This window comes from Trachemys scripta, chromosome 22 (genome assembly GCF_013100865.1).
Source record: "Trachemys scripta elegans isolate TJP31775 chromosome 22, CAS_Tse_1.0, whole genome shotgun sequence".
NCBI classification, from domain to species: domain Eukaryota; kingdom Metazoa; phylum Chordata; order Testudines; family Emydidae; genus Trachemys; species Trachemys scripta.
Window position 1 is genome coordinate 3,260,220 of NC_048319.1, and position 20,778 is coordinate 3,280,997.

The 20,778-nt window shown below is 62.2% G+C and overlaps 1 protein-coding gene across 2 annotated transcripts; it reads left to right on the forward strand.

The window, feature by feature from the left end:
* The first annotated feature begins 1,276 nt into the window (after nucleotides 1-1,276).
* USHBP1 (USH1 protein network component harmonin binding protein 1) lies at nucleotides 1,277-14,354 on the forward strand. Of its 2 annotated transcripts, none has more exons than XM_034755526.1 (15): nucleotides 1,277-1,530; nucleotides 3,268-3,425; nucleotides 4,555-4,670; nucleotides 5,520-5,683; nucleotides 6,288-6,572; nucleotides 7,395-7,532; nucleotides 8,201-8,349; nucleotides 8,998-9,138; nucleotides 10,027-10,127; nucleotides 10,358-10,508; nucleotides 10,867-11,152; nucleotides 11,806-12,018; nucleotides 12,529-12,620; nucleotides 12,941-13,063; nucleotides 13,734-14,354. In XM_034755526.1, the coding sequence occupies exons 1-15, from the start codon at nucleotides 1,522-1,524 to the stop codon at nucleotides 13,912-13,914; spliced, it is 2,307 nt and encodes a 768-aa protein (XP_034611417.1). In that variant the 5' UTR covers nucleotides 1,277-1,521; the 3' UTR covers nucleotides 13,915-14,354. The 2 variants fall into 2 exon arrangements, with proteins under 2 accessions (XP_034611417.1, XP_034611418.1); XM_034755527.1 differs by having other exon boundaries at nucleotides 10,870-11,152.
* The last annotated feature ends 6,424 nt before the right edge of the window (nucleotides 14,355-20,778 follow it).

The window sequence follows — 20,778 nt, forward strand, 5'->3', positions numbered from 1 at the left end:
CAGCGCTAGGGCCGCTGGGAGATGTAGTTTCCTGGGCCTCCCTCGCTGCCCCCGAGCCAGTGGCGAACCCAGCCCCTCCCCCACTCCTTGTGCTCGCCCATCACCCCCCCCATGCACAGACCTACCCTCGTGGCGCATCGCAATTTGCATGTCTATTAGCATATCTCTGACATGCATATTTTCTCAAATTTGCATATAGCCCTAAATCCTCTCCCCCACCCACAACACGGGTGGCTACCAAGTGCTTCCCAGCTCCATAGGTGCCATTGTATGTACATTATTCCACCGGCTAATTTGCAGACAGCCATAAACTTCAGCTTGTGGTCAATACCCGCTGGGGGCAGGGATTGTTTGTTCTGTTTGTACAGCCCCTAGCACAATGGGTGCTGGGCCATGACTGGGACTCCCGGGGGCCATGGCAAAACCCAAAGAATAACGTGCCTTCCAGCATAGCCAGTGCTGTGGGAGAGGCGTCTCGTATCAAATCCCAAGCTATGCCTTCGCTAGAAACGCTGCAGCTGTAGCACTCACCACAGCGACAGGAGGGCCAGTAGCTAGGTCGACAGGAGGCTTTGCAGGGGGTTCGCTCGGCTTAGCGATGTCTCTCAGGGCGAGTGGATTTTACACACCCCCCCAGTGACGTAGCTGGGTCGACCTCACTTTTTAGTGCAGACTTGGCCTGAGGCATGGTCTATGCTGAAAAGTCTGTCGGCATGACTACGTCCGTCCGTCGGGGTGGGGACAAACCCCAGTTGGGCCAACGGAACAGGGACCTCTGTCAGTGTAGCTAACGTTGTCCGGGGAGATGGGCTTCCTACACCGACAGAAAAACTCCTTCAGCCAGCCTAGGCTCCAGCCACACGCGGGGGCTCTGCCGACCTAGGCTCCATAGTGCAGACATACCCTTGGCTGCACCACTTGAAGGGGTCTCAGATGTGTCAGACCCAGCCCTCTATCTAGACACTTATCTGGCCTCCGTGACTGAGCGCCTCACACCCCTGTCAGGCAGGGCAGGGCTAGGGCCACAACCAATGCAGGACACTATAACTATCCCAGCTACCTTCCAACCTGCAGGATCTTTCGAAGCCTTTCCTCTGGGTCCAGAGAGAGGCTAACGTTTCATTCGGCTGTAGCGAAGGCAAAGGGCAGGGCAGAACCAGCTCTCCCTTCCTGTCTACGGGACGCGCAAGAGTTAAAGGGCAACAGAGCCGGAGGCCGCGCCTGCAGCCAAGTTTCCCAAGGGAGAGGAAATAGACACAGGATCGGGAAATGGGAATGGGCCGGGAAGCAGCACAGACGGCGGGGAGATCCTGGCAGAGCCATATTCTCCTCGCACTGGGATGGTCTGCTAGGTGACTGGGCTGCGAGTCTTGGAGAGCAGCTGCTGAGAAGGGAGCTTCTAAACGCGATGGTGTTGCCTGATTTTCTCCCCTGTCTTTTCTCACCACAGCGATAGGACCCTACTGCTTCCTCAGACGTGACTCCTCTCGTGTGGAAGGAGAGAGGGGCAAAGGAACAGGGATGGAGAAGGCAAGTGGCTTCCTCCTGGGGGGCCTGGACAAGGGAGCCTCTCCTTGCAGGCAGGGGGGTTATGGGTCTGGCTTGGCTTTGCAATTGCTCTCAGCCTCCCCGCCCCCGTGAGAGAGCCACCTCTGGGGAGGGGACAGGGTTTAGACTTGCTGTGCTGCTCTGCAGTGGGGAAGGACAAGGCGCCCTGGGCCCCTGTCTCGCTCTCCCCGCCTATCAGGAGCCCGCAGGGAACAGACCGATCCCCAGGGAGGGGGGAATGGCTAGCGGATCCATGGGTGGGACTGGCAGTCCTAGCCCTGCTCCTCACAAGCCAGTTGCACCTGGGGTTGCAGGAGGAACGCGGCATCGCATGGGCATGCAGCTCCAGAAATCCTACCCTCACGCGGCAGGACCTCCCCCCTCCCCCAGCTGCAGGGATCCTGTGCGGCCCTGGGGAAAGGGCCCGAGAGCGAGCAGTGTGTACTTCCCAGGAGCGCCAGGGTACCCAGCATGCCCAGGGTGTGCGGTGGGGGGCGCTGGCCCAGGGTGGTGGAGGGCTCCCTGCTCACACTAGGCACCAGTGCGCTAACCCCGTGCTGCTGCGGGGAGGACATTGTTCCCACTGAAAACAGGAAGCGGCTCCAGCCTTTCCTGGTTCCATGCTGGCTGGGAATGGGATGCTAACAAACCCGCTGCCTACCGACCCATGGAGGCTGCACTGCCCCCTCAGCCCAAAGGGGGCGCAGGCGGGAAGCTGCAGGGTGGCATGGCATGGCGTGTAAAAGCACCAGCCGCAGAGGCATGGAGAGTAACCAGGAGCTGCTTATTCCTCGCATAGGGTGTAACGGGACTGACGTGCTGCTGAGGTCTCAGGCTGGCCTCTCTGCCCAGGGGGAATTTCACCCCGCAGGAGGAGTGGCATCTCCCTAGTCCAGCTTCCAAAGCCAGGCTGCTTGGGGTGGGAGGCTGGAGCTGCACCACGGCGCTGAGTGAGTGGTGCCGATGATCCAAACGATGGCCGAGTGCGAGGGGAGGTTGATGGGGGTGCTGAGGTGTGAAACAGGCATCCCGAGTCTGTGTGGTCATTTAAGATCCTATGCCACTCTCGGCAGGACTCAGACGGTTACCCCCCATCCTCTAGTGGCCTGGCCCCATTCCAATACACTTGGCATTTTGCTGTTTTTCCCCCCCTTAAAGCCCCAGGTGCTGAAGTCAGGTGATTATGGGAGAATTTCAGCTTCCATTTTTTTAAAAGTCAGATCCCAGCCCTCCTGACTGTGGAGAAAAGCTTGAAAATGTGACCCCCAAAGGTTCAAAACCTGAAAGGTGAATAAAACACCCCCAATGTTTCACTTGTAAAATCTCAGGATTTTTAAACCAGGGTCTGGATTATTGGGAGACTGGTTCATGACTTTTGCATACTTCGGGGCCTTCTGTCTCCCTGAAACCTTTCATCTGGCCACCATACTCTTTACTTCCTAGTCATGCGGCTAGTTCAGACTGGCTGATGTGTTCCACACCAGCGCTGGCTGCTTTAGCAATTCACTGGTGGGTGGGTGGGTGCCTTCTTGGCCCGATTCTCTGTGGCCCTGCCCCCGGTACTGTTGTTTACCGTGCAAAGTGACTGGGAAACGCTGCTGAATCCGAATGTAGCGCTTTGCACTGGTGTCAGGGCCGGGGTCGGTACAGGGCTCTCAGATCCTTTGGCATGGAAGGAGCCTGAGATGTCCAGGGTTCTCTGGGTGGGGTTCTCCGCAGGGCGAGCTGGACTCAATCTCCGAGAGGGAGGAGGAGGCCGACGTAGCAGGGGCGGACGAGCGGGCAATCCTGCGCTACGAGGAACACATCACCACGCTGCTCGTCACCATCGCCCAGCTCCACAGCAAGGCCGAGCGGCTGCAGCAGAGGAGAACCAGGTACCTGCCCTGCTTGTCACAGGTTCAGTTTCTGTTGGTAGCGCAGGACTGGGGTTGATACAGCCGTGCTGGGCCTGGGACTGATTGCCCATGAATCCTTGCCCAGGCCTTAGCCTCCTCTCGCCCTTCCCATGGCATGCTCTGTGGCCTCCTTTCAGCCCCACTTCCCAGTGTCCTGCCTCTCCCCTTCTCCCACACCCACTTCCACTCCGTATTCAACCCCTCCCCGACTCTGTTCGTTCCAGGGGCCAGTTCAAAATTACCCTCCAGCCTGTGCCGGAGACCTGGCCTCTCTCTCAACTCCCCTTCTCCCTCAGAGCAATAGCTCCCTTTTTGTCCGTCCTAGCTCCTCCGCTGGGGCGCGAGAGCCTTCTCCTCTGCCATCGGGAACAGCGTCGCCACTTCATCAACTCTCATTCTCATCTGAAAATCCCCGCGCCTCCCCGGCTGGTAGCCCTCAGTTTCTCTGACCCTTTGCTACTCTGGACCAGCTAACTCTGAGAAGCAGTTCTGGGTAGCAAAGATGCTCGTTGTCATCTATTGTATTCTATTCTATTCCTGGTCTTGTACACAGCCCGGGCCCGTCACCATGATATCTGTGCGTCTGATTCTTTAGCTGAAAACATGATCTCCTTTAAAGGCTATGGACTGGCTGCTGTGGTCTGACTTGCCTGGCTTCATCTACCCGAGACTTTGTGTTCTTCTTCTTTCCCTGCAGCCCTGGGGAAGAAAGACAGGAACTTTCTAACCCCCCGCTTTCGATCAGACCTGTCCAAGTGTCATGAACATTTACGGGCTCAGAGCCACATTTTTCTTGTCCTCCTGTCCCAGGATGTTGAAAAAACTCCTGATATTTTACTCACCCATGAAAACGATTCTAATTTTGCAAGGCTGCACTAAAGGTGCTCTGGGAACAGACACTTGCTATTAATGCATGTGCTCACTAGATGTCACTGTTGCTCAGTGGCATAATATTAATCTGGCAGCAAAATAGAGGGCTGGTTTCAGGTGGTTAGACTCACACCTGGAACTCAGCTGTCTCACATCAGCTGCCCCCTTTGCCATGTCCCCGGGGGGAGTGGAGTTGACACTCTCACCCTGGCCATCCTCTGGCTTTGATTTCCTGCAGAGAGGAAGATGAATATTCAGACCAGTGCTCCGAATATACAGCAAGCCTTCCCAGGTGTGTGCAGAGGCCCCGGAGCCTGGCCATCCGTCCGTTCCCCATGGGCTGCACGGAGGAAGGTAAAGGGGGTTCATTATATTCTGCCCCAAGCTATCCCATGCCTTTTGGAGGCAATGAGGTCTAGTGGGTAGACCCAGGTCTTCTGTGTTCTATTCCTGCCTCTGCCACTGGCCTGCTGAGTGACTCAGGGCAAGTCACTTCCCCCCTCCATGCCTCAGTTTCCCCAGCTGTGAAATGAGGAAAATGATACCACCCCTGCTATGTCAAGTACTTTGAGATCGCTGGGGGAAGAGCTCTTGACAAGGTTTATTATCACTGAAAGGGTTACATCTTGCCAGGGGCCCTGTTCTCACGAGAGCCGGCTCCCCCATGCTCAGGTTCCGACAGATCCGGGGGCCCAGAAGTGGCAGGCTGGCTATTGTGTATGGAAGCCATCCCCAGCCAGGGTCGCTGCCCCCTGTGTTCGTCCCATCGGGATGCTGCCGCGTTGCCTTGGCCCACCTGGGTCACTGCAACGAGGGCTCGAGGCAACGGTGCACAGGCCTGCGGAGCTGGAGGGAGGCGGGATGGGGCTGCCATGATCGAAGGGGGTGAACCCAGGGATGCCATGGCTGGGGGGCAGAGCCTGCCAGCTGCTTCCTGGTGGTACAGACTCATGGGCCCCTCTCTTCCTGCCCCGTGCTCCGGCGATGGGCCTACTGCTAAATCCACGCAGGCGGTAGGTGTTGTGTGGTGCCAGGAGCTCCGTCCCCTTGTGCACTGAGAGGAGCCACGGCCGTTGCCCGCGCTGCTGGGTCTGTCCCTCTTTACGGCAGCCCCTCTGGGATGCAGCCCAGATCCCCGAGGTTGGAAGGGGCACGAGCCCCACCAGGCCTCCCCCCGACTCGTCCCCGTCTCTCCCCCGCTAGGAGGCAGCTCCGACGTGTTCCTAGATCTGCAGCAGGCTGTGGCCTCTCTGGAGAACGCCGTGTTCTCCCGGCGGAGCCATGCTCGGCTGCTTGGCAGCGCTGGTGGGGAGACGGGCGCGGGTGGCCCCAGCACGGCGGGGGAGGAGTGGGCCCAGATAGCCAAGGTGAGCAGACCTCCCTCCCCCCACTTTCTTAACCGCTCCCCTCCCCTCTCCCTTCCGAACGCCTGCCCTGGGCTCTCAGCCGCCCCACACTGGGACAGGTGGGGTTTGCGACCCCGACCTGCCCTGGCACTGGGCCCCAGCTCTGTCCTGCCCAGACCCCTGTGGGAGGGGCAGTAGGTTCTCTGGGGCCTGGCCAGTCCTCTCTGCAGAGGGTACCCATGAGGGGGCAGCTACAGCCAGTTGTGATGGTGTCTGAGGTGGAAGTGCACCGAGACCTGCCAGCACATACCCCATAGAGGCCACCAAGTAGCCATCAGGGCTGCCTCCCCCCAAGCCAGTCAGTCCCCCCGCCCTGGGGGCAGATTGGAGCAGGCGCCCCTAGAGGGGAAGGCCCCTTGTCCCATTCCCTGCCCCCCTGAGCCAGCCAGTCCCCTGATCTTGGAAGTTTGTGTTTAAATTGCCTGGAACCAGAGGTGGTGTGGATGCAATGAAGCCTAGATACCAAGGTGACAGGTGCCTTAGGGAGAGCTCTGAACTCCTGGCATGATGCAGTGACTGTAGCTTCGGTGGGTGACTGGGATAGGTGTGGGGGTTGCATTTCCAGACCCTGGAAGAGCTAGAACAAGGCCTGGGGGGTCTTGCGGGACTCCCGGAGGACAACGGGAGCTGTCCCTGGAAGGTAGCACCCAGGGCGCCGGGGGAGAAGACGAGCAAGGCCAGCCTAGAGCTCTCAGCAGAGGACATGAGCTGGATCAAGAATGAAATAGCCGCATATGCAGAGAGGAACGCGGCTCTCCGGGTGGCGCTAGGGAGCAAGGAGGAGGAGCTAAGCAGGTCCAAGGTCACCCTGCAAGCATTCCAGGAGGAACGGGAGAAGCTCCAGAGAAAGGTATGCATGACAGCGGTGATGGGTCCCCGGCCACTGACACGCAGCCACCTCCGGGGGCAGGGCAGCAGTGCTGCACACTGCGGGAAAAGAGACTTTTGGCCAGGGGTGGTAGGTTCAGGTCTTCTGACTAGTGCAATGGATGTTCTACTGTCCATGCAGTGCCACCAGGACCTCATTTAGGAAGGTCTCAACCCGACCACCCCAAGCACCCAGCCACACGGGTGACCTTTTTATTTGCTGTATTTTATTCGGCCACTAAATGTCACTGAGTGGCTGTGTAGTATTCCGTGTGGGGTGGGGGGGCTCCCTGGTAAACAAAGCAGACAAAGCGAGAACTCAAGCTATGGGGAAGCCTGTGTGTTTGTAGCCGTTTTGTTCCACACACCCCTTCTGATTCATCGAATCCGTGATTCTCATCTTGTGGCAAAAAGCGTGGGGGTCACATGACCTGCCTTGGGAGGACGAAGGGCTGGGCCACCCCCCTGGGAATGGAGCTCTTGGGCCCCAGGAAACAGGGTTCTGCTCAGCCTGCTTGAGCTACTCCACTGGAAGGTGGCTGGGTGACGGGGCACTGAAGGAGGGAGGGATTTCCCAGTGTCCGTGTTGGGGTGCGAGGACCTCGGCTTCACAAGCTCTGGGATCTATGTGGACTCGGCTTGTTAATTTCCTGGGGGATCCCTGCGGGGAAAGTGCTGTCAGAATCAGTCTGATCTCTGTGCCACTGGTGCAATCCAGACTCACACCCCTCACTTCCATGGAGCGACTCCGGTCGCCCTTGTGCAGCAGCCGGGAGGGGAGTGACGGGTGCCGCTCTCTGCCCAGGTCAAGGAGCTGCAGGACTCGCTGCTCAGAATGGAGACGCCGTCCCAGCCCTGCAGCCCCTCAGCATCCGCCAGTGACACTGTGAGCACCAGGGGGTCCGTCAGCCCCGGCGGGGAAGGGGAGCCCTGGCCATTCCAGGTGAGTGCAGCACCAGGGGCTGGCCCAGGTCTCAGTGCTGCTTCTCCATCCCATCCCGCTAGGTCCTGCACACTGCAGGGGTCAGGAGGCCAGCCGGGCCGCAGCTCCCCAGGCTGTTGGGTTCCATGGCTGCCGAGCTTAGAGCCGGGAACGACCCGTAGACAGGGACCAGCAGCTGCCAGCCAGCTGCGGGCCCGCTCCAAAGCCCCCTACAGCCAATGGAGAGACTCCCCAGCTGACCGCAGGGCGTTTGGATCAGGCCCGGCTGCGTGCATCACCTGCAACAGGCAAGGAGCCAAGGGGGTGTAATACACGGGCTGCGGGTGTGTGGCCGTGTCTCCCTCCAGAGCTGGCCAGACCAAGTACAACAGCCAGCCTCTCACAGCCAGGGGATTTACTCCTTCGGCTCAGCTGAGAGAGGGCTGGGCCAGTCTCCACTGATGGCTGTGGCCACAGGTCCCAGGTGGCCGTGGATTGTCACGCCAGGGCTGCTCCATTCCTGCTGCGGTGTTTAACCGCAGCTTGGTTAATGCCCCACCCTGGGTGTCATTTTGACGGCACCCGTGGGCCCCTATCCCAGCCCCCAGGCCCGTGGCCGTCTTGCAGGGCGTCGTTAACATCCACAGACTCATTCCTTTGTTTGTCGTCCCCGCTGGCGCCCTCTGCAGGACCCAGTTGCCGCAGCCCAGAGCCTGATCCGGTGCTTTCAGAGCTGCTCCAGCACCCAGCACCTCTGCCGCCTGTTCCCCCAGCACCGCCCCCCGGCGTCGGAGAGCCACGTCAGGGAGTGGGAAGCTCGGACCCAGCAGCTGCGAGGGTGAGGGCAGAGGATCGCCAAGCACTTTACACATTGGGCGGGGCAGCCTTGCACCAGGCCCCTCCCCACCAATGAGTGTAATCACACACACCCCCGGCACAGACAGGGGAAACTGAGGCACGGAAAGGGGAAGTGACTCACCCAAAGTCACACAGGAAGTCTGGAATAGAAGGGCCAGGAATAGAACCTAGCAGTCCTGACCCCCCTCCCCTGCACTAAACGCTGGACCCCACTCCCCTCCCAAAGCGGGAATAGAACCCAGGAGTCCTGACTCCCAGTCCCCTGCATTAAGCAGACTCTCACGTCCAAAGCTGTAATGGGCAACCCCTTCCTGCCCCCCCTTCCCGCGGATGGTGCAATGAAATGCCACCATGGCCCCAGTATTTGGCACATCCTCCTCCTGGGCTGAATTTCCGGGCTGGGGAGGGCTGCAGGGTGTCCAGTGGCGCCCCCTGGGGCTGGTTCCACAGCTGCATTGACGGGTGGCGAGGGTCCCTGTGGGAGGAGGATGTGTGGATAGCACGGGAGGTGTATTTGTCTGGGCATCGCTCGGGGACGCGGAAGAACCGGGTGGGTTATAAACCGGCCCTTCCCTGGGCTCCCCCGGGAGCCAGCCCTGCCCCGTCAGCGCCGCGCCTCTCGCCCCAGGTGCATCGAGCGGCTCAAAGGCCTGAACCAGCTGCTCTCGGGGACCCTGCGGGAGTGGAAGGGCCACTCGGAGCGGCTCAGCATGCGGCTGGGGCAGTACGAGTCCAACAGCACGGCCCTGCGCCTGGCCGCGCAGTACAGGTGAGGGGCCCGGCCCCGAGACCCCTCCGGGATCCCCCCACGGGGAGAGGGGCGGAGCTGGGTTGGGAGGGGGAATGGACTTGTGTGGGAGGGACAGGGATACGAGGGGCTCCCGGTGTTGGGAAGGAGCATGGGGGGGGGCTCAGGGCGGGGTGCGAGGGCCTGTGGGGGGCTCAGGAGGGGGTGTGAGGAGTGGGGGGGCTCAGGAGGGGGTGTGAGGGGTTGTGGGGTGCNGTGTGAGGGGCTGGGCGGCTCAGGAGCGGGTGTGAGGGGCTGAGGGGTCGGGGGGCATGAGGGGTTGTGGGGGGCTCAGGAGGGGGTGTGAGGGGCTGGGCGGCTCAGGAGCGGGTGTGAGGGGCTGAGGGGTCGGGGGGCATGAGGGGTTGTGGGGGGCTCAGGAGGGGGTGTGAGGGGCTGGGCGGCTCAGGAGCGGGTGTGAGGGGCTGAGGGGTCGGGGGGCATGAGGGGTTGTGGGGGGCTCAGGAGGGGGTGTGAGGGGCTGGGCGGCTCAGGAGCGGGTGTGAGGGGCTGAGGGGTCGGGGGGCATGAGGGGTTGTGGGGGGCTCAGGAGGGGGTGTGAGGGGCTGGGCGGCTCAGGAGCGGGTGTGAGGGGCTGAGGGGTCGGGGGGCATGAGGGGTTGTGGGGGGCTCAGGAGGGGGTGTGAGGGGCTGGGCGGCTCAGGAGCGGGTGTGAGGGGCTGAGGGGTCGGGGGGCATGAGGGGTTGTGGGGGGCTCAGGAGGGGGTGTGAGGGGCTGGGCGGCTCAGGAGCGGGTGTGAGGGGCTGAGGGGTTGGGGGGGCATGAGGGCCTGTGGGGGCTCAGGACGGGTTACAAGGGGCTGGGGGCCCCGCCAGCTCTCAGGCTGGTCTCTGTGCTTGGCCCGGCAGCGAGCGCTGCATGGAGGCCTATGAGGTGCTGCTGCCCCTGGCCGGGGTGAAGCTGGGGCCCTGGCTGGAGCCAGAGGAGGAGGGAGAAGCCCTGGACAAAGGTGAGTCCTTGCAACTGGTCCCCTCTGGCCCCACAGCCACCAAACGCCCCTTGCTGTGGGGTTGGCAGCTCAGGGGTGGGTGGGGGGAGCCCATCACTCCACGGCGCCCCCAGGGGTGAGGGGGGAACCGGCTGCCATGTGCCCGGCTCTGCCCCGGGCTCCATCTCAGCCAGGAGCGGGGGGCCCTGCCTGCCGAGGACGCACCAGCATGAGTTTGTTCCCTGCTCTAGGAGAGCCCGGGGAGCGCGCCCCCAACAGCCCGGGCGGCAGGACGGGGGCTGTGCTGGACGAGGCCAGGAGGTTCCTGGGAAGAGCAGAGCCCGAGGGCGAGGAGGCCGGGTCAGGGCAGGACTGGGCTGCCGGGACCCATGGATGGAAAAGGTAGCAGAGCTCCTATGGGAGGGTTGTCAAGGGAGCAGGGCTGCAGGCTTCTGAAAGGGGTCCCAAGACTCTGATCTGAGCCCTGGGGGATGGGACCCCAAACCCCCAGTCCAGGTGATGAGTCCAGCAGCCTCCAACCCCGGGGGATGAGACCCTGAGCCCCAGAGCGCCCCCCATCCAATGGAATGGGACTCTGAGCCCCCCCAGTTCCAGGGGATGGGACCATCAGCCTCCTACCCCAGAGCCCCCGCCCCATGCCAGGGATTGGACCTTGAGCCCCAAACTCAGGTCCAAGGGCTGTTGGGCCCCCTCCACCCCCTTCTCCCAGCCTGCTCTTCTCGACACCTCTCCGTCCCAGCAGTGCCCCCAGTCCCGGGGCCCAGGCGCCCGGGGGAGCAGAGGAGGGGATCCTGTACGAATACATCCGGCGGCTGCGGGCGGAGCAGGCCTCCGTGGAGGTCTCCCTGCTGGATCTGGGCTGCCAGGCGGTCCCTGGTTCCGTAGGTGCCGTGATCCAGAGTAACGACGCCATCAAGGCCATGGTGGACGAGGCCGTCAGGGTCGCAGGCGGGGTCCTGCCTGGGGAGACACCAAGGCCAAAGATGGAGAAGCCGCAGCTGCTGCACGACTTAGTGGCCATCAGGGTAGGCACGGGGCAAGGCGGCCTGGGCTAGTGGCCAGAGTGCAGGGCGGGGAGCCAGGACTCCGGGGTTCTGTTCCCGGCTCTGGGACGGGAGTGCAGCCTACTGATTAGCGCCAGATCGGGGTTGGGGGGAGCTGGACTTCTGGGATTTGTTTTTGGCTTTGGGAGGGGAGAGAGGTCTGGTGACTAGTGTGTGTGTGTGTGTGTGTGTGTCAGGACTCCTGGGTTCTATTTCTGGCTCTGCCACAGACCTGCTGGGTGACCTTGGGCAATTCACCCCCCCACAGTGCCTCAGTTTCCCTCGCTGTAAATCAGGGACCCAGAGGGCTGTGAGGCTTGGTTAGCGTTTGTGAAATATTATTACTGGGGTGACTGCTGAGCAGGCCATAACGGGAACCCAGAGGGTGGGGTGAGGGGCTGGGGGAGCACAACGCGTGGGGCACGTGGCTCTCTAGTGGCGGGATTGTCAAGCGCGCGGGACCCTCTTGTGGCTGCTCCCTGCAGAGGGACACAAGCCGGGAGATTTGCTGCAGCTATTGGGACCCTGCGTTTAGCTCAGGCCGGAGGGGCCAGGCCTGGGGAGCCGGAGCTCGCCATGGCCCAGGGTCAGCCGCTCGCGGCTGCCTCCCTGACGGCGCCTCCCTCTGGCCCCAGGAGTCAATGGCGGATCTGAAGACCCGGCTGCACCTGGCGGAGAAGGAGACGCGAGGCCTGGAGCTCTGCACCTACACGCACCGGGCGCAGGAGGCCGCCCACCTGCTGCTCATCGAGCACCTGCAGGGGGAGCTGGACGAGCAGCGGGGCCGGCGCCCCAGCTCCGGGAGCAGCAGCAGCGGAGACAGCAGCAGTTGCAGCAGCTGCCGCGGGGTACGTCAGGGGCTGGGCGCCGCCCTCCCACCTGCAGACACAGGCTCGGCCAGGTGGTCGGCAGCCCCACCCGTCTGGGCCCCGAGGCAGAGGGGGGTACCTGGAGGTGGTCAGGGAAAGGCAGGAACAAAAGGGAAACTCCCTGGGGCCTGGCCCACGAGGCAGCCCTGGACCCGAAAGGGAGAGCAGCTCTGCCCCGACTTGGGCGTTTCACATCCATTGTGCACTGGTGTAAATGGTCCCACGGAGGGGGGATCTGCCCCACCTGGGGGACAGGGTAGGGGGCCCCGCAGGGAGGCTCCAGGTGAGAATCGGTGCCTCTGCTGGGTTCACAAGGAGCCAAGAGGCCGTTGTGACCCCGATGTCCCTGCCGGGGGTGGGGCGCCGGCGGAGTCTGAGCCCAGCTGACGGGGAGGTTGTGAGCTGGGTTTGTCAGGTGCCCCCGGGGCCCATCCCAGCAGCTGCTGCGCGGTGCCGGGGGAGCTCAGGGATGTTCTTGGGTTTCTCCAGGACGTCGGGAGATGGGAGGCAGAAGCGGCGAGACCCCAGGCTGCCCTGGATCGGGAGACGATGATGCTGGAGCTGGTCGGGGCGCTGGCCCGGTGAGCACCCCCTTCCCTCCATGGGGAGCCCCATGTCCCCAACATCCCCCTCCCAGCCCTGGCAGCGTCACTGACTGCACGGGGGCCGCAGGCTGGGGGGAGGAATCAGGGGCCCTGCCCGGCTGGGGGGCACAGAGTGGAAAGATCTTGGGCGGAGTGCAGCGCCCCACGGCTGGAGACTCAGCCAGGGGCTGGGGGGAGGGGGAATCCCATCTCGGGCGAGGGGGCAGGGGGAGATCCAGTCTCAGTGTGGGGGGCAGGGGGGCTCCCCTCTCCACGGGATCTGTGGCATCCTCCGTCAACCTTTGTTTCCGTGGCAGGAGCAGGGAGCTGAGGGGCCAGGCCCAGGCCCTGGTGGCCTCCCTGGAGCAGCGCAGCGCGGCCAGCCGGGCGCAGCAGGCCCAGTGCGTCGGGATCACCAGAGACTTCTTCCAGGCTCACAGGTGAGGGGATGGAGATCCCGGCGCTCGCCCCCCAAGGCCCCGCTGGGAGCCCCTGCACCCCCCGCCTCAGGCCGGACTCTCCCAGGGCTCCCTCCTGCCACTCTCCTGGGGCTGCAGCCCGGCCTGGGAGCTCTTTGTCCGGTGCCTGCAGGTGCCAGTTGGGGCAACGCGCCCCGATGGGAAAGGACCAAGGGAAGCAACCTGGTGATGCCTCATTTGAACGGCTCCCAGTGCTTGGTAAAGACAAGGGCAGAGCCCAGATCTCTGTGGGAATGGAGGCGAGGTCGCACAGGGTGTCTGCGAAAGATCTGGGGAGAGACCCCAGGAGTCCTGGCTCCCAGGCCCCTGCTCTAACCCACTGGGCCCCACTCCCCTCCCAGAGCTGGGGGTAGACCCCAGGGCCACGAGTTTGGCTCCCAGCCCCCTGCTAGGCAGCTCTGTCTGCAGCAGGCCGTTTGGGTGAGATTGCCAGTCCATGTGCACCCAGCGGAGGGGTTTAGTTGCACTTTGGCTAAGGCCCAGAATCACCCCAGGGGCTTCTCTGAGCCTGTCCAGAGCTCTGCACCCCCCTGTGCTCTTCCCCCCCCCCCAGCTGATCCGGGAGCAGCTTCCCTCTCCTGTCCCCCCCTGCGAGCCAAGTCCCTGCTCCTGAGCCCGCCTCTCTCCGCAGCGCCCTGGTGCTGGCCTACAGGAATGCCAGGAGGAAGCAGGAGGCTCAGCTGCGGAGGCTGGAGGCCCAGATGGGCGCGATGGGCGAGTGGCACGGGGAGCAGCTGCGCTCGCTCGCGCAGGCCGTGCAAAGGCTGGAAGAGCGGCGCGTGGCCGCGGCCGGCAGCGAGACCTGCATCTAGGGCAGAGCCACGGCGGGCAGTGGGGGTGGCCGAGTCCCTCCCGTGGGCGTGCAGGGGGAGACCAGCTGGCAGGGCCCAGGGTCGCCTCTCCAATCCATGGGGAGCTGGGAGCAGGGGGTCTTCTGTTGGTTGAGTTTATTGCTCATAAATCACAACCCGCGGCCCCTTGCTAGCCCAGCCCTGGGCTCCCCACACACAGCTGTGCCGATGCCCCCCGGCCTGTCCTGGCTTCCCACATACAGAGAGCTGCTGCTGCCACTGGGCCAAGCGTTGGGGGGAGGTTAGCGCTTGGGAGGTTTATTCTCGGTGCTGATCAGGAAGGAGTTAACAGCTGGGGGCTGTACAGGTGAATTGGGTCGGGTTTTGGTCCATGCTGGGCCCAGGGGCTGTGGCATTTGCGTGGAGAGGAAGTCACTCAATAAAGAGATCTCCAGGCCGAATGGGACTCTTCCCTGTGCCTTCCGACATCCGCGAGGGCACGGACGAGGCTGAGCTGTCTGAGTCTAGCCGGGCTGCTCTTTGCATATCCTCTGTTACAGACTCCCATCAATGTTCCCTCTCAGCTGCCCAGGGGGACGCCTGGCATGGCAGGTTCTCCAGCTCCATCTTTAACGCCGGGCCCGGAGATCACCATCTTCTTTTCTGGGCATCGTTAGAGACAAGGGGTTGCTGGACTCCAGTCCCTTCTGTAAGAAAATACACAGCTCCTTTGCCCTGGGCCTCTCCTAGGGGTGGCAGGGGGTGGGAATGGGAACAGGAAAGTTCTGACCTTCTCTGAATGGAGCCGGGCGCTTTCCGCATTCACACCTATCCCAGCACAGACCTGCAGTGCCAGCGAGGAGCCAGCGGAGGGCGCCTCTGCACACGACATGGAGCCTCTCTGCCCTGGGGGAGCCCAGTAATGGAAATGGACTGGGGGAGCCTCAAAGCCAAGTGCGGCGCGAGCACGGGGCCCAGACCTTCCCAGGGGAGCACGGTCTTGTAGCCTCCGACAGAGCAGCATACAGGGGAGGCCCTCGCTGAACTCAGCTGCCTTTGGTAACAGATCCAGCTGTTACACATCATGCACAATTATCCTGTGGAACTCTCTGCCACAAGTTCTTGTCGATGCCGAGAGCTGAGGAGGAGTCCAGGGCCAGTCCCCCCAGTTCTGCTCCTGTTCAGCTGTGGGCCATGAGGTTTCTGCAGCCCGCAGCGGCTTTGACGCCTGCCATCGCCTTCGGGCAAGGCGAGCTCCGACCTGCACCGTGAGCTCCCAGCCAGCACTGAGCAGGACAGGCAGGAGCTCGTGAGCAGAGCAGCAACTGTCTCTCCCAGGCACTGTCTCGCGCCCATGTTCCATCGGAAGGGCGGGACGTGTTAGTCGGATTGTGCGAAGAGCCACTAGCCGGATCTGGCCATTGCAGAAAGAGAGGAGGAAAAACCGAGTCCCCCCGCCCAAAGCTGTGGGCAGCCTCGGAGAATATGTGCAGTGGAGTCATGTGACTAGCAGCTTGGGGAGGGGGGAGATCCATTGATCAGCGTGCCCGCTGCGCCAGGAGAAGCAGCGATCACTCTTGAGGCCAGGGAGTTGATGTGTGCCTGGCGCGGTTTAATAGCAGCGCCGAGCCTGGGCCAGCCGATAGCCCTGGAGCCACGGCTGCTCAGAGCAAGCCCCCCTTCAGCCTGACCCCGCTCTGTGCAGCGGTTTCTAACAGGCCCTTCACTGACGCGGAGCAGTGGGAGCGGCTGCCCCGCCTGCCCCTGCATTGCACCAGCGCCTGGGTGATCCGTCACTTGCTGCCCTGACTGCACCCAGGACGGATCGGTCTGGCGGAGAGAGGAAACCCGCCTCCCCCGGCCCGGCAGCCGGAGCGGAAATCGGGTATTGTCGCTGGCCTGGGATCTGCACGGCGTCCCTCATGCTGACTGTGTCCCCAGCGCAGCGCAGAGCCCAGGGCCAGGGCGAGCGGAGGCAGAGCTGGCGAGAAGGGGGCTGCTGCACAGGGGGCTGTGGTGAGGAGGCAGTGGGGTAGACAGGAGATTTGGGCATTACCAGGGCAGCCCAGGAGAATGACACCCGTAGGCACAAAGCAATGCAGCCACAAAGCAATGCAGCCTCCTCCACCCTGCTCTGCCATGCCCGACCCCGTCGAGCACAACGCAGCTCCCCGGCCTCTCTGCCTGCCTTGCCCACTCGAAACTGGACTGAGATGCACCCACGTCATTTGCAGCTCTCAGCCTGCAGCCACAATCCCTCCCTGCCCCCCAACCTGGGCTGGCTGGAGAAGGTGACACCAGAGGGACCAGGCTCTGTAGCACCAGGCCCCCAGCTGCTCTCGGGGGTCACAGGCGGCTGGGGTGGGAGGCTGCGGCAGAGGAGGTCAGCTCATTCTCGCTGGGAACAAAGACACCCTCCCACACACACACCATATTTCCTGGGCGCCGGTGAAGACATTTGTTAGCCCTGACAGTGGGATCAGAGGTGACGGTGGCAGAAGGGCGTGATGCATATTCATGAGAGGAGCGAGGCCGTGACCTCGGTCGGGTGGGGGCCTCCCTGGTGGTGCAGACAGAGGAGGGATGGTCTCCAGGGACAGGATGCAGCCGGGGCCCAGCCATGCAGGCTTAAAGCCACTGGAGTCACCCGGCGTCGAGAGGGAGCAGAATCTGCCCCCGATTCAGCGCCTCGGCCCAGCACTGACGCGCGGCCCATTGGCTCCAGTGGGCAGACGTGGGGGTGCTGTATGGGGGCTTTCGTTCTCCAGGAGCCAGCTGCAATCTTGTAACCCCGAGTCACCCCGCACTCAGGACCCGGTTGGCGCATGACCCAGCTGACATCTTGCAGGGTCCCGAACCCACGAGGGAGGCCCCCAGGCTGCTAGCAACGGAGCTGGGGCTGACCCTGGAGCTTGCATGGGCTGTGGACTCCCACGTGGTCCCTGCTTTGCTGGACCCGGCACTGGATGGTTGCCCAGACGCCTGTAGGGGCCGGGCTGCGGTTCCTCAGTCCCGCCTTGGTGTGGGGCTGGACTCACTAACCCCTGGTGGGCCGGGCCAGCCCTGCCGGTTTCTGAGTCTGTGCTAAGGGGCTGAGGAGCTGCTGCGTCGTCCGGGGTAATTGACTGTCTCGGCGCTATCGATTCACCTAGCGCCGACCAACCGTCGGCCTTTCCCCAAGGAGGCCAAGTGTCAAAGTGCAAAGGGGCTGGGGGGGGGGCAAGGGGCAGCTGAGCACGGTCGTGGGTCTTTGATGTGAAAACGGGGGAGCGGTGAGAGCGGGTGGGCGCCCGCGGCCGGGCAGAGGCACAAGGCCTGGGGTCAGCGGGATTCTATGGGGGGTTGGCCCCACTTGAGACGGGGTCAGGCTGGCAGTTCCTGGGGCAAGCGGGCAGCGGCGGAAATCCACTGGGTTCCGTGTTCCTCACTGCGGGGTAAAGGCCGTGCACTCCAAGTGCACGTGTGACCCATTGCGCTCACGCACCCTCTTCTGGGTGGGTGCAGACGGATGTGCCACACGGACAGGCATTGCCACCTCAGCTGGAGGGGAGCAAACGGGCACTGACACCTCGCCCATATGCTGGGAAACGGGCCCTGCTATTCAGCCGCAGGGCATTGCAGCCTTGCCTGTATTCAGACCAGGGCCGGCTCCAGTTTTTTTGCTGCCCCCAGCGGCGAAGCTGGAAAAAAAAAAAAGGTAAAGCCGCGATCGGCGGCACTTCGGCGGCAGCTCTACCGCGCCACTTCATTCTTCGGGGCAATTCGGCGGCAGGTCCTTCCCTTCAAGAGGGACTGAGGGATCCGCCGCCGAAGACCCGGACGTGCCGCCCCAAGCCCCTGCTTCCTTCGCTGGTGCCTGGAGCCGACCCTGATTCAGACAAACCACCATGTGGCCTGGGGGACAGCACAGGTCTCCACTTCCAGGAGTAGCCTCCGAGGTGCTTCAGCTCGCTGTCATACGCTGCTTTGCTGGAGGGACCGTCCCTGGCCTTTTCTGGGGAGACCCTGTGGCCCATCACCCATCCACCCTCAGGCTCCCCACAATTGTCCTGCAACCACACGCAGGTGCACACTCCAGAACGGTGGAGACTTGGGTCCGTTCCCAGCCATGGCGTCTTCCCGCTGGAAGCAAAAGGCCTGTTTATCAGTGCTGAATACACGGGGAGTCCCAGCAGCCCAGTCCGGACACCCACGGAGTTCAACAAGGCACTGGGAGCTGGAGCTGCAGGACGCCGGCTGGGAACTGGGTAGCCGCAATCTGGCAGGAGGAAGGCGCCCGCGTGTTTCTTCCCAGGGCAGGCTAAGACTGGAGCTAAGAAAGGCTTCTCTGGAAACGCCCCAAGGGGGTGGACCCAGCAGGGAAATGCTGCAGTGAAAACAGGAGCACTCAAGTCACATGGATTTCAAGGACAATTTCAGTTTGTAGCTAATTGCTGCAGAAAAATTATCCCCTCCCCCGCCAGAGCCCGGGTCTGCCGAGCCCACGGAGCTAATTAGCCAATACACAGGACACCAGCGCGACGGGCACAGAAATAGGTTTGTGGCAATTAGCATGGCCCAGCCCTGGAACGGGAGCCAGCGCTAGCGGCCCTGCCCTGGAAGTGCAAGCCGGGCCGGGAGAAGGCAGCCTGACCTCACCTCCGGGTCTCTCTGGGAACACCCCAGTGGAAGGCCGAGAAGCTGTGCTGCATGGTGGCTGGCAACGAAGGGGTTAATGGGAATGGGCAGACGACAGGGGTACGTCCGGCTGCAGGATCACCAGCCTCAGAAGTCATGAGTCGGGCTCCAAAAACCACGAGATTTAAAACCGTTGGCTTGTGTTTCTTGGCTTTGAGGCGTTGGAACCGCGCTGGCTGCAGGGCAATCAGGCCGCTCGGCGAAGCTTTGAAAGCTCTTCTCATTTCACATCGGAACAAAACACAGGCTGAATTTTTGTGCAGTGGGGTTTTGGCGACGGTCCCTTTTTGGCGCACAAGGCCAGGTTTGCAGGTCGGATCTCGCGCTGGAACCGAGCGGGGAGCCCACCAGGGACGCGGGAACCTTTCTGTCGGAAATGTTGTCGACAACCAGTAACTGCTCCGCAAATCATTCTGATTTGGAGGAGAGGCCGTTTCTGAGGAAAACGCATTTAGTCGAAAATGTTCCGACCAGCTGTACTTCTGAGCCCCTAGGGTCACATTCACCAGCTGTTCCCTGAAACTTCAGGGCAGGGGGTGCTAGTTGAAATGGAAGCTGGGAGTCTCACGTAAATCACAGGACTCCAGGAGCTGGAGCTTTGCAAAAAGCACCAAATTTCACAAGACTCACGATAAGAATCACAACCCTGTGTTCTGCCAGGAGCTGGGAATGGGCGACAGGGGGTGGATCACTGGATGATTCCCTGTTCTGTTCATTCCGTCTGGGGCACCTGGCACTGGCCGCTGTCGGCAGACAGGATACTGGGCTAGATGGACCTTTGGTCTGACCTGGTAGGGCCATTCTTATGATTAGCCCCATCCCAGTAGCCTGTTGTTTCAAGCATCAGCCGTGTTTTCGGTTCCCAACAGCCTCATCCTATGCAAAGAACGGGACATCCGTGTAGGTTTTATGAAAGATGAATGTGTATGGGCTCCTTTGACTGCTGCCTCGAGGGATGGATGAGAACATACCTTTCCCCCATGGAAACTGCCACCCCCTGCCAGAAATCTCCACTGAGCCACTTCTTGGCCTCTGTCAACAGACCTATAAGTAACCAGCAAACTGCCCAGCTGCAGGTCAGGGGAAAAAGCCATTCAGCCTCATCCCACAGGCGAGGGCCCCAGAGCCCTACTCCCTGGGCCTGGCCCTCGTGCACTCAATCCCCCCAGGGCCAAGCACAGGGTGAGCTTTCCTGAGCAAAGCCAGCGGGATTGGAGCCCAGTGGCGGGGAAACGCCTGTGCTGACTGCGCCGAGAGGAGGGCAGAGGGCTGCAGCCGCTCCCAAGGGAAGCGTAGGACGGTGCAGTGGTTAGGATGCTAGCTGGCAACCCAGATTCAATTCCCTCCACGGACGCCTGGGTTGAGTCACCTACCGGCTCAGTTCCCATCTGTCAAAGGGGGGGTGATATAATTTTTATGAGGTGTGTTATGGTAGCACATCGGAGCCCTGCTCACGGACCAGGCCCTCCCTACGCTAGGCGCTGTACAAACAGAACAAAGAGACGATCCCTGCCCCACAGAGCTTACTACGGGGTGTTGGGGGATAGCTACCTTAGGAATTGTCAGGGACCCGGATGGTACGGTGATGGATGTCACGTAAGGACCATAGATAGTGTAACAGCACTAAAACCAGCCGTCGGCCAGGTTTTGTCTGTGCCGAGTGGGTTCCCATTGCCTGTGTCCCTGGAGAAGGGAATTTCCCCGCACGCTGGATGGGGACGCCCGAAAACGTGTAAATATGGAGCAGGCCTGCAGCCCCCAGCACACGTGGGCTGATCGCTGGTCTCTGCTGCGGCCAGTGCGTGGGAACTGCCAATGCCGTCCCCCTGCCGCCCCCTTCTCTTTCTTGTCTCTCCCCCTCTGACTGGCTTGGTGTGGAATCCTCCCCCCACCCCAGCCCCGGGCGGGGTTTCCCAGGGGCTGGCCCTTGGACAGGCTGACCTGCGGGTTGAAGGTCAGTGCTCTTTGCTCAGGCCCCTTTTCGCATTCAAATGGGGTCCTCGGAGCTTTGTGAGCCGGGGTCAAGCTTCAGCGAGAGCGAAAAGAAAGGGCCGGGGCTGCTGCCGCGGCTTTCAAGTCCCCTCTCTGTTCTGGTCTGTTTTCAGGGTGAGCGCGGGAGGGAATAGCTCATGCAGAACCCGCGCTTCACCCGTCCCCGCACCTCCTCCCACCCAAGGCCCTTTGCTGACACGAGCGTGGCAGGCCTCT

Bases quoted from the DNA above. Each gene is read 5' to 3' on its own strand.
- USHBP1 (XM_034755526.1), top strand. The intron at 6,573-7,394 runs GTATGCATGACA...CTCTCTGCCCAG, and splicing joins GGGAGAAGCTCCAGAGAAAG to GTCAAGGAGCTGCAGGACTC. The intron at 10,509-10,866 runs GTAGCAGAGCTC...TCTCCGTCCCAG, and splicing joins GGGACCCATGGATGGAAAAG to CAGTGCCCCCAGTCCCGGGG.